At 46.9% G+C, this 12,981-nt stretch overlaps 1 protein-coding gene across 3 annotated transcripts in view; it reads right to left on the bottom strand.

Annotated features, from left to right (window-relative positions):
* Positions 1–12,981, bottom strand: part of LOC147668350 (E3 ubiquitin-protein ligase RNF14-like) — a 144,119-nt gene that overhangs the window by 119,419 nt on the left and 11,719 nt on the right. The window contains exon 3 of one of the 3 annotated variants that reach the window (XM_086948578.1): positions 9,001–10,086. The exons of the other annotated variants lie outside the window; for them this stretch is intronic. Within the exon in view, the coding sequence (XP_086804704.1) occupies positions 9,137–10,086 (950 nt within the window). The 3' untranslated portion in view covers positions 9,001–9,136. Of the gene's footprint in view, positions 1–9,000; positions 10,087–12,981 lie in introns of those variants that run through there. 3 annotated transcript variants of the gene reach the window in all.

Here is a 12,981-nt window from a genome sequence, read left to right as displayed (position 1 = left end):
AGGGCTTTGGAGCCATCTGCACGGTTTCAGCAGCAGAAGCAGGTGCAGGGGGCCCAGGAGGTGCGGGCTAGTCCCTTACTCCAGGTGAGACCTGCTATCACTCCTTTTTCTAAGGGAAGTAAAAAAGGTCGTGGGGGCCGACCCTGGGGCCAGCTAAACCAGAATCGGGAGGGGAGGGGGGATACCAAACAGTCCCTCGAGGAGACTGGCAGGGGGAGCAGTGGCAAGAGTCAGGGAATCGGGGGTCCCCTCAGCGTTGATGCAGTTGCCAGCAGCTCTGCCTTTCAGTGGTATGAGGTCAAAGGCAGGAGCATTAAGGCAGGAAGGGCCAAAAGTAATTCCCTTGACTATAAAGTTAGGATCAGTCCTTCATTGAGGTCATACTTCATAGTACAATTACGCTCTGTCACATGCTGTTGAAGTATAGACCAGGTATGGTCCATTATCACAATTTGTAATCTATCAGAGCTGTGCCCCAATGGATAGGGACAAGAAGGGATGTGTATTCTTAAAGATAAAATTAAAGTAGGAATGATACTGGGTAAATTTACGGTGTACACGTGCTAAGATGTGACATTGCTGTAATTCTTGACCTAGAATATTGTAATTACTGTTATGTTGTATGTGACTTGAATCATTATGACGCAGTTGGATGGGATTCTATGCCCAGCGATGTAATATATTGCAACCCTCGAATAAAAGTATGTTAAAAAAAAAAATACTTCAAAGTACAAACGGCGGTACTGGACTTTGTGAAGCAGGGGGAGGCCCTCAGAAGGGGGTCAGCATGGCAACTGGCTTTAAAACCAGCCGCGGATTGTATGGAGGCCGCTGGAGGCTCCCTGCCTCCGGCCTCAACTCCAACTTTCCTTAGCGAGAGTTGTATAATGGGGGTTCCAGATAAACCGAAAGACTCCGATGGGCAGATGGCCTTGGCACCTCAAAGGGCCCCTCAAGGGGCAGAAGCTGTGTAGGACGGTGGGGTAGATTAAGGCTCCAAGGATTATGAAGCAAGGGGGCCCTCAGTGGCTTCTTTGGAGGTTCTTTTCTCCACGCTATCGGAGGACATTAAAAGGGGTTTTCGCTATCTGCAGCCAATCAGGGAGAGATTGGGAACTTCTGTGAGTCGTTGGAGAGAAAGGTGGAGCTCCTAAATACAAGAACCAAGTCTTTGGAGACTACGGTCGGAAAGTTATAAGATCATCTTGGGACTGCATAAGCCGATAGCCAGACCCTCAAGAGGGAGGAGGTGGCCCTTCATGATAGGTTGGAGATGTTGGAGAACAACTCTCGAAGAAGCAATCTGCATATTCTGAGTGTCCCGGAGGGGAGTGAAGGGGCTGACCTCAAGTCTTACATGGTCGCACAGCTGAAAGAATCTTTGCAGCTTGGAGAATCAGAGGAGGTTCTGACTAGAGACATCCAGAGATTCCATAGGGACCCTTTCTGCAGAAATCCCAACAGAATAAAGCCCTGGAAAATCCTCATGAACTTTCATACATACTCCCTAAAGCAGACGATCCTCAATATGGCCTTAAAGGTGAAATCATTGAAGGCTAGGGAATTCTCTTTTGAAATCCGCTCTGACCTCGCCAGAGTTACCCTCGTTAGACAATGGGAATTTGGCAGGAAGCTGGGGGACTTTAAAAAACTTGATGCCGTGGCTCAGTTTAAATTTCCAGCAACTCTGAAAATTCTGCACAAGAACAAAATGCATAATGTTAGATCAGTGCAGGAGGCAGACGAGCTGCTCAAAACCATGGGGAGGGGATCCTTAACGGGTGTATCCATACCCGGGGGGTTCTACCACTGGTTTGGACTTATGTGCTGCTCAGGGCAGTCCACGTTAGTGGATCTCTAAATTTTCCCCTCTCTCTCTGCTCAGATATGATATGACATGATTGAGATAATAATATAGTCACTTATTTTTGGGTTTCTTTTTCTTAGTCTGGCTAAAACTTCTTTTCTCTTTTTCAAATTTACACACAAAGGGACGGGATGAGTTGCTCCGGGAGGCGCATCTGGACTACGTCTGTCCATGTAAATGGGGAGAAGAGGGTTTCTCCTGGGAGGGGATGGTTGGGAAGAGGGGGGAGTTCGGTGGGAGCACAGGGACATAAAACAAAACATATCCTCGTTCACCTTAGTGTCCATTCAATCGGCCGCGGCTAGGTCACGATTGGTCTGGTGCTGGATCCTTCTGTGTTTTAACCTTGTCAGGGATCTTCGGCTTAAACCCCCATGAAAATAATTCAGTTCCAGTCCTGGAATGTTAATGGCTTACGCATGAAGTCCAGAAGGGCAAACATTTTGCAATACCTAAAAGACTCTCCCGCCTCAGGTCATCATCCTCCAGGAAGCTAATCTCCTTAAGGAAGAGGTCACCGAGATACTCAAAAATCAAAAATGGGTGGACTTTTTTATCTGCTCAAATCAGACTGCCAATATAAGGGGCGCCGCTATACTGTTTAAAAAAAAAGCTAATGCCTGTGTCTAAGACTTTCTGGCTGACCCATGTGGTAGGTGGGTAATTCTGAAGGTGATTATCATGGGCTTTCTGCTCAGCTTGGTCGGCTATTACGGCCCAAACCAAGTTGATCTTTACTCTCTGAAAAAAAAATTTTGCATCTCCTAGACTACCCAGACCTGGTTATTATGGCTGGGGACCTCAATATTGTCCTGAATCCTAAACTGGACAAGTCAGCAAGTAGCAGAGCTAGGGTTCCTTCTAGGTCCCGGATGTACCTGCAGTCTATGATGGCACAAACCGGCCTCTGCAATATCTGGAGAGAAAGATCGGGCCATCAGTTCGGAGTCTCATACTGCAATGGTAAATAAGGCCATAAGTCGAAAATTTACTATATTCTGGTCAGCCAATGTCTGAGGGGCAAGGTCAAGGACATCGGATACCTGACTCCTCAAATGTTTGATCATTCAGGGGTATCGATGGACTTGGATCTGGTGCAGGCTCAGTATCCCAGAGTAGGACTTTCGATCGAACTTTACTTCTTGAGCCGGATGAGATGACCTACTTATCCCCTAAGACTAAATGGTTTCTGAAGATCAATCTAGGCTCGGCCACGACTGTGGTGTTTTGGGACTCCCTAAAGGCTTTTCAAAGGGGCTCCATCACGAGTAGGGTGAGTTTTAGGAATAGACAATACAGAGGGGAGGTGGCACTTAAAGAGGCGGATATGAAAGCAGTAGAGTTGGACCTGAATAATGAGGTTGGTTCGGAGGGGCAGCAAGAGAATCTGGGCAAACTTAGTAAGTTAAGTGAGTAGTTGGACACCATTCTCCAAACTAGGGTCATGAGTAGACGGGAGGCAAGCAAGCTTGCCCATTTCGAGCATGGGGAAGGGGCCGGTAAGCTTTTGACATGGAAGGCTAAGCTCAACAGGCTGCAAGACCAGATTAAACAAATTGATGGTGCTGATGGGATAATTGGTCTGTCCCCGGATTGAGAGATAGGAGGCGCTTTCTTTGATTTCTTCCAGGATCTGTACCAAGAAGACTGCGTTGTGGATAAGATGGAGTCTATGGAGCGGTTGGGTGGGACCACGCTCACCCCCCTGAGCTCTATGCAGCAGGAAGATCTAGAGCAGGATTTCTCACAGGAAGAGGTGAAAAAGGCTATTGTTGCCTGCAAAAGAGGGAAAGCTGCAGGGCCCGATGGGTTGCCAATAGATCTCTATAGATCTCTGGGCGAGGCAATTGTTCCGGCTCTGACACTACTATTTAATGACATCTTATCTGATGGCATTACTCTTCCGGCTTCTTAGGGTGAAGCCACAATTATCCTGATTTTGAAAACTGGTAAGAATCCAGCGAGTTGTGGGTGGTATAGGCCCATCTCGCTGTTGAACGCAAATTATAAAATCTTTTCAAGGATCCTGGCGGCCAGGCTGGGCTCTGTGGCTGGCTGGCGACAAGCTTCATTCTGATCAGAAGGGGTTTGTCAAAGGTAGGAACTTATCCGACCTCAGCTACGATTTCATGAATGCAATAGATATCGCCTCCATTAATTCACTTCCTCTTGCTGCCATGGCACTCAATGCCACTAAGGCTTTCAACAGGGTCAATTGGGTTTATGGTCGGCATTCATGGATAAATTTAATTTGGCCAGGAAGTTCTGTTGAGCGATACAGTTGATCTATCAAGATCCGTCAGCCAGACTTATGATTAATGGCATCCTGACCAGACCTTTTAAGATCACCAGGGGGATCAGGTAGGGCTGCCTTCTTTCTCTTCTTCTCTTCGACCTGTACATCGGGCCTTTTGCTCAGCAGCTGCGAGAGGAGCCAAGTATTTTGCCATTTAAGCATGGGGCTTGGGAGAGGAAGGTGGCCCTGTACGCAGATGATATTTTGATTCTCTCTGCGGACCTTGCTATGACCTTTTCTGATGTGATCAGGTTGGCACAGGACTTCGGGCAGGTATCTGGTTATGAGGTCAATGCCGAAAAAACTGAGGTCATGACCTGGAATCTCCTAGGGTGCCAGCATCAGACCAAGTGTAGTATGCGGTATCTGGGAGTCAGAATAGTTCAGGACATTTACAAGATTGTAGGGGTTAATCTCGAGGGTGTCTCAAGGGAGTGCCAGAAACTGATGAAATCCTCAGCCCCTCTCCCTTCAACCATTCTTGGGAAGATCAATTTGGTTAAGATGGTAGTGCTCCCCAAGATAACCTTCCTTTTCAATTCTATCCCCCGGCATTTTGACAAACCGGCTATTGACAAGCTCCAGCAGGCCATCAACTCTTTTGTCTGGGCATATAGGTCCACTAGAATTGCCTGGAAGAAGTTGAGGTGTAGGAGGGAGACGGGTGGACATGCCTTACCGGACTTGCAAAATAATGCATGGGCTTTCCAGCTGTCTCATTCCAGGATGCCGTTAAAAACTCCAGCGAGCACAGGGGTGGGGGCCATATTCTCTGCAATGTTAAAGGGTGCTAGCCTATCAGAGCAGGGTTTTCTGTTTAAATTTGGAGAACCGAAATTCTTCAAAAAGTTCAAGCTTAAAGTTCTCCAGGCAATGGGTAGAACGTGGGCCAGTCTTATGAATTACTTCTCTAGTTTGCCCCTCTCTGGGTCTCTCCAGGCGCACCAGAGTGCTTGAAGGATAGGCTGGCATTACCTCTTAGAGCTGCTCGTTTGAAGGTGTGGGGGGCTTGGCTCACGAGGGCACGCTTATTTCATGGGCATTACTTTGCGAAAGGATTGAAGTCGGTCTTTCTAGGTTTAAATACATTAAGCTGCAGGGCTGGGCCCAAACCCTGAAAATCCCCAGAGGTAGAGGCAACATCGTGGAAAATCAGTTAGTAGCAAAACCAGCTGGGAGGAAGGAGGTTTCCTTCTGGTACTGGACCATTAAGGAGGCTGTTGATGGAGATTTTAAATTGGCTGAAGAATTGTAGGAGGATCCCTTACCAGAAAAACAGTGGGAATATTTGTGGCCGACTTCGTTTAAGACCTTGTTCGCCATTGTAAAACAAGCCTGGTTTAAGAGGAACCACCTGTTCACTGTACATAGGGCCTACTTATCTCTGTTGAGGCTGACTAAAATGTCTAGGGGGCCTCCAGTCAGCTGTAGAAAAAGCGGTTTGGTGAGTGCCTCAGATGTACATATGTTTAAGGACTGCCCCCTATAGCAGGTATTTGGGAAGGTGTGGGAAATTCTGTGGCGGATATTTTAGGCCTCCCAATACAAATACATTTGGCCTTCATAATTTTTGGTTTATCTAATGAAATTACAGGTTCTGCCAGATCCTTCCTATTTTATGCTATACTGTTAGCTAGGAGGGACATATGTAAAAGATGGGTAGATCCCACACACCCCTTGCATTCTGACTGGCAGTCCTCATTGTTTGAGACATCCAAGATGGATTTGTCTAGAACTCTGGGCAGGAAAAAGACAGCATTCTGGGACTTTATGCTAAAGTGGTTTGTGACTTAGTCAGGTGTGACCGTTAGGCGTTCCCTTATCTTAATTTAATCTTATTTAATTTAACCAAGGATTTAATCAATAATTTAATCACCTCTAAAATAATTTGTGGATCCTATGATTATGGCTCCTTGGTACTCTTCTGACTATGTTGGGCATTTCCAGTTCCTCCGATAGGCCAACAATAATAGTCGGTAGGTTCACCTGGGCCAATTGGAAGAGTGACCCCTCCCCACTTTACTCGGGGGTGAGTGACATACGAGCCTGTCATGGTACCTGTAGGCAGGGCGCTTCCCTGGGTCCCAAGTCAACAGCCGAGGTCTCTTCCAACATCGGGCTCTGGTACGGACGGCTTGTTTGTTCAGTGGGGTCTGAGGCGAATGAGGACAAAAAAAAAAGAAGGAGGTCTTGTATAAAAAGGATTTCACCCTTTGGAATCAGCAGCTACAAGGAACAGCAGTAAAATGTTTTGGGATATGGTGAACAGGATCAGGCAAAGAGATGCTCGAGTAAATCCCTTTTTGTCTTGCAGTGTTTCTGGTTATAAATAAGTTAAGCATTTTAGCAGCATATTTTATATCACAGAAGATAAGAGCTTGGGGAATCAATCACCTTTGGGAAAAATTGCGCAACTCTCCCCTTCCCTTTTTTGTTAGTTTACAGGAAGTGACAAACGCTTTAAGACAAAGTCTCCGTGGCAAAGCCCAACAGCCGGATGGGATACCCATGGACCTTATTAATTGTAACATTGATCTATGGGGCCTCATGATCACTAATGTTGTAATAACTCCTGGTGTAATAAGATCCAATGCTCTGTGGTGGTTTCCATTATAGTTTCTATTTTTTTTAAAGGGATCGGAAATCACCCAAATGTTATCGCTCAATCTCTCTTTTAGGTAGCACTGTTAAGATTGTAGGAAGGGTGATTTTCAATAGTTTGAGAAGCTGGGCAAATCAAAAAAACCCTTTGTGTTCCCACCAATATGGTTTCTGTTTGGGACTGGGTATGGTGGAACGCTGCCTAAATTTCCACCCGATTGTGGACAACTGTACCATTGCTACACATTGCCCACTGCACTTCGCCTTTATGGACCTATCCACAGCATTTGATTGTGTCAATAGAACCAGGTTATAACTGATGCTGTTGAACTTGGGTTTGAGCTCGCATTGGTGAACTTTCTGTTTACTCTACATTAGAACTTAACACCCAAAGTGAGATATGGTTCAGCAGTTGAAATGTCAGATACCTTCCCCCTTACGAGAGGGGTGCGGCAAGGCTGCATTTTGGCTCCTTTCTGTTTATTCATTAGATAAACAATTTGAGTGCATATCTGGCCAACGTAACTACTGATGTTCCGAGAATAGAGAATCTGTTTGTTCCTGCGTTACTCTACACATATAATGCAGTTCTCTTGACTAAGACCACAAAAGCTTTGTGCTTTCTAGTCGAGTCATTTGTGTCTTTTATGAGTAGGCTTGATTTAATCACTTAGGGCCAGATGTAGGTAGGCTTTTACCGGGTGGTAACGGCCGAAAATCGGTAAACTCGGCCGTTACCGAGGAAATGAGATGTAGGAGGCCATGATTTACCGACTTGTGAAAATCCGACTCGGAAACATACCGACTCGGTAAGAATGACCCGGTAAAATTACCGTGTCGGAAGATACCGTATACATAAATACCGAGTTGGTATTCTCCGACTCGGAAAATCAGGAACGGTAAAAATTAGCCATGGAGATGTAGGTAAGCCGAAAAAATACCGAGTCTGCCGAAAAACGGTATTAATCAGTCGGTATTTACCATGCATTGAAAGCAGGTGGTAACCAAGGGAGGGCTATAAAAAAAGTCCCAAAATGCACCTCAGGACCCATGATGGCGGCTTTTTACATCATAGCAAGACGGCAGAGACTACAGGCAGCAGGACAGAGAGAATGGCTAAGGGAGGAACAAGTGTACAGGCAGAGGATAACACTGTTCCAATTGACAGAGCCTGAAATACTGCAGAGGTACAGGCTACACCCAGACACCATCAAGCAATTGATCAGGGACCTACACCCTCTCCTGGACCACCCAACACCCAGGGCCCATGCGATCCCACCTCATGTCCAGGTGCTATGTAGCTTACACCTGCTGGCCTCAGGGAGCTACCAGAGTGTGATAGCTGCAGTGGGTGGCGTGTCCCAGGGCTGCCTGTCCCGCTTCTTCAGGCGGTTTCTTGACGCCATGATGCAGAGAATGGGGCATTATATTTCATTCCCTGTTACACCGGCAGAATTAGCCAAAACCAAGACTGACTTTTATCACCTGGCACACTTCCCTCACGTGATCGGCTGCATCGATGGCACCCACGTCCCACTCTGTCCACCTGCAGCCACAGAGCACATATACCGGAATCGCAAATCGACGCACTCCATCAACGTCCAGGTCATATGTAATGCAGGTAACCTCATCACTGACATCGTAGCCAAGTTCCCCGGAAGTAGCCATGATTCATACATCTTCCAGAACAGTGGAATATACACGCGCCTACTTGCCGGAGAATTTGGAAATGGATACCTGCTAGGTAAATCACATTGACACACCCTGACACTCACATTAGATGTACGTCTCATGTACTTGAAATTAATGTCTATCTTTCTCCCCCTAGGCGACAGTGCATATGCCCTGCGGTCCTTCGTGCTCACTCCCTACCTCAACCCATCCACCAGGAGTGAAAGGCGATACAACGTGGCTCACAGATCCACACGAAACGTAGTTGAGCGCACTTTTGGGCTCCTAAAGAGCAGGTTTCGCTGCCTCCACAAGAGTGGAGGTGCACGGCAGTACACCCCAATCATCTGCTGCAAAATGATAGCAACCTGTGCAATGTTGCATAATCTCGCCACCAAGCAAGGCACTGAGGTGGAGCTCACATATCATGAGAACATTGATGACGACCCAGAGGTGGCAGAGCCCCAAGCTACAGTGGCAGCAGCAGCTACAGATGGGAGACTGAGACGGGCAGAGGTTACACAACAATATTTCTGAGTGAGTAAAGAGACACAGGCATGAATGTAACTTTGTTGAAGTAGTTTAATATTCACTACGCCACAGCATTGTTAGCTCACATTGGGCTCACTAATACAAACACTCCATGAGTGTGATGTCACGGTTAACACCACCGTGACTACAGCCTTGGTTGGAGTGCTAAGTCATTGTTTGTGGGCACGGGACACAGGGCGGGGCTGCTGTTGCTGTGAGTCTATGTCCTCACGCTGGCCTGTCACACTTCCACCACGCCTGCCACTCCTCCGTAACTCATGCACAGGATTGCCTGCACCACTCCTGCTGGCGGACCCCTCGCTTTCGGCAGCACAAGTGTCGCCTCCAGTGCCAGTCTGTTGCGCGAGCACCAGCTCCATTGCAGAGGTCATCCTGGCCATGCCTTCACTTAAATTGTTGCAGCACTGCACTATGGCAGTTGCAAACGTGTTCAGGGCCATGGTTTGCTTGCGCGCATCCACACGGGCCTTGCGTCTCGCCAAATGGTCCCTGTCCAATTTGTCACACAGGACAGTCATGCACTGTGTGATATCCGATATTCCTGTCGCCATTGATTGCATGCTCTCTGCCATTTCCCCTATGCCCTTGCCTACTGCATCCAGTTTTTCATTTGTTGTGCGTGCGTGCCTCTGAACCCCCATCATTGCTTTCGCCTGCAGGCGCTGCACCTTCACCATGGTGGCCTCCAGTCCGCAGAAGACACTTTGGACTTGCCGCACATCCTCTTCCTCCCGTGGACGTCGCCCTCGGACACTGGCCCGCGTGACTCTGGGAGTGGGCTGCTGCTCGGTATTGCCTCTGTCCTGTGTGCCACCCTCCTCCTCCTCCTCCTCCGATGATGTTTGCAGTATTCTGCGAGGGGGCACATCATGGCTCCTGACTCTTCCCAGCACTGGGGATGGTGATGTGGGGGTGGGTGATAGTTCTGCCGCTCCTGTGTCCTGACTGCCGAATAGGAGAGGGGATTGTGGATTTCCAGCAGTTGCCTCCTCAGGTATCGGGGCTGCCTGCTCTTGGTCCTGCCCTGCGTGAGATGTGCTAGGTCCGGCTCCTTCCCTCCTCTTCTCTCTGACCTCAGCTGTGCTGCGCTTTGACTCTCCTGTGGACAGACATGGACATTGTGTCAGTTATGTTGATCACCTGTGTCATGTGATAAAATACACTTCTATTGCACTTTAGCCTGTCTCTCATTTGCCTATGCTACTTGTCTGTTGCTCCCCTTGCTGCAATGCACGCTGACTGCTCTGAGGTATCTACACGTGACTACATTTCACAGGATGCATTGCAGGACATTACTTAAACCTGTTGTGGAGTCTGATTTGTCCTGTGAGGGGAATAGGTAAAAGGGTAAATGATAGTGTTGTTGCATCTTACCTGGTTTCTTGGCTCCTCTTGCTGAGCTGTCTGCGTCTCCTATTCCGTGTATACATTCCTTCTCAAGGGTGGTTGCAACCATCTCCTCGATGTCGGTGAGTCTGGGGGCTCTGTTACTTCCTCCGCCTGTAGCATCACATTCCTTGCGGTGGGCAGCAAGCTTCTTTTTGGTGATAATGCGGATGTCATACCACCGTTTTTTTAGGTCTTCTAGGTCACGGTGGGTGACACCAATGGCATTTACCTTGCCTTGTATGTCCAACCAGGTGCTGCGTTTGATGGATTCTGCAACATGCAGAGTTTGCTTTCCTAGAATTCTGCCATGATGTCTGACAACCTCAGAAATCAGCACCTGCAGTTCCTCCTGGCTGAACTTCTGCTTCCTTTTGCGCTCTGCAGCTTCTCTCTGTGCCTCCTGGCTCTCCATCTTGCAGTGTTTTTTTGACTCAGGTAAGGCTGCTCCACACTCTGTCCTCCTGCTCTCCTGACTGTTTGTTTCTGCACCTGCATGGGCGTGGCCTGTCCCAAGTACTGGGGTGTGGTGGTAGGATCTGATTGGTTGGTTCCCCTGTGGCTTGGAATTTGGGTGTGGTTGAAGTACCTGATTGGTTCACAGGCGCACATGTTTGTCAGTTTCAAAATCTGCGGCGGGTAGTTCCGACCCGGTAAATACCGGGTCGGTGTTTACCTACTCGGTATTTACCGGGTCGGATGTTGCCATTCATTCCTATGGGCCGTGGCACCGGTGGATCGGTTTGGGTTTTTCCGTCTCGGATTTTACCGTGTAGGTATATTCCGAGACGGTAAATACCGTTTCCGATTACCGACTGGTTCCGAGTCGGTATTTCTTACCGCCTTCATTACCTACATCTCATTTTCCTACTCGGTAATACCGAGTCGGTATGACTCGGTATTTAAGAGGTCGGTAATAAAAAATTACCTACATCTGGCCCTTGGTATTGGAAGTTCCATATTATTAAAGCTGTGCAACTCCTTTAGTGACTCGTAAGCTACGAGTCACAATCCCTTTCTAACTGTCTTAATCGTGCAAAAAAAGGAGCGGCGTGCACCAGGAGTGTATGCACTCCGAAAGTGAAAAATATGAAACGTTTAAATTAATGAGAAGAAACCGGGTGTGTTGCAGACTCTTTGAAAAATGGAAGTTCCATATTATGGCATGTTGTCCAGGTAAGAAAGGGGGTCCCCTCTTTACAAATTAGTAGTCCATTTGTGCATAGTGTGAGTAGTTTTTTTTGTTACCTTGGAGTCATTTTTGATTTGTCAGGTTCCTAGCAGCCGCAAGTCTCCCTTGTGTGTCAGAAACTGTGCAAGTCGACTGATGCTCTTTTATATCTCAATATCTCACTCATACTATAGGTAAGGGCACACTCTCACCGAACCTAAAAATATATAACTTGCAGTATGTTCCTGCAGCTTTGTATGGTTCAGGAGCCCGGGGTTATCACAATCTTTCTCCCCTACAGTTAGAGGAAAATTGTATTTGCAGGCGACTTCTTCATCCCCCTCCTACAAGCTCCTAATTTATTATTCTAAACTTACAACTTATTTCATACATAATTAAGCTGCTCCACATTTACCTAGGGTTGATGTTTGAACTAATGTTGAGGCCAGCCTAAATAGGGATGTCATTCTAGATTGTCTCACATTAGACAGGGGCCTTTCTATACCTTGGTTGAGATATGTCTCTTAATCCTTTTGTGAACTAGGTTTGTCTGACAAGTTTTACACACCCGACACTCTACTTAAGTCTGATAAAATTATGGTTAAGTCTAAATTTTAAAAATTCTATTAGTCTGATAGATTGTGTTCAGAGTCCAATAAAAGCTCAGTTAAGGATATCATGCTTTGTATATACGCCTGAGGTGCTGGTGATTTATTTATCCCTTATCCTCTGACAATGGGAGGGATTTATGATTTTTTCTAAAAAACTAATAAAGACGAATTGAACTGAATTGACAGGCTGTATATATATATCTTAGCTACCATAAAGCTCTTTCTTTTTCACGTGTATTCCAAGCAATGTAAATGTCAGTATGTGGCTGGCTCAATTTTGGGCCCCATTACTGCTGTTTTATGATTCATATATTTTTGAAAATGTATAACTATATGTAATCTGGAAGTGTATTATGTCACTGCCTCACACGGGTTAAAAACGTATGTAAATTCACATATCTGTTGCTTGCCTCTATCTGAAAGACACTCCTTTTACTTTAATGAAGGGCACGAATGGCCTCACAATGAGGATGCCGGGCTGTGCAATGGCTGTCCTCGTGTTTCGCAATGGTGTCCCCCATTTCATATTGCCACCAGTGAAGACTGCTTGGCACCAAGGTGTCCTCACAACAACTGACAGCACTTGGATTCTAAACTGCATCTTGAGGAAAGGATCAATTACATAGACATGAAGGCTGCATACACCTCACTGTACGTAGGCACCGATACAGTGTCACAGTATAAAAGTATAGCACAGCATTACCTTTCTTCTAGTTGATCATTAGTAAGTCTATTTGCCATGTTTATGGGACCAGCTGATCCTCATGCTCAACAAACCCCCTCACCTGGGCAAGAGCTGCTTCTGGGAGTGATGGCTGTACACACA

This window comes from Lissotriton vulgaris, unplaced genomic scaffold, assembly GCF_964263255.1.
Source record: "Lissotriton vulgaris unplaced genomic scaffold, aLisVul1.2 SCAFFOLD_2240, whole genome shotgun sequence".
Taxonomy (NCBI): domain Eukaryota; kingdom Metazoa; phylum Chordata; class Amphibia; order Caudata; family Salamandridae; genus Lissotriton; species Lissotriton vulgaris.
This window is presented reverse-complemented; position numbering and strand designations above follow the sequence as displayed.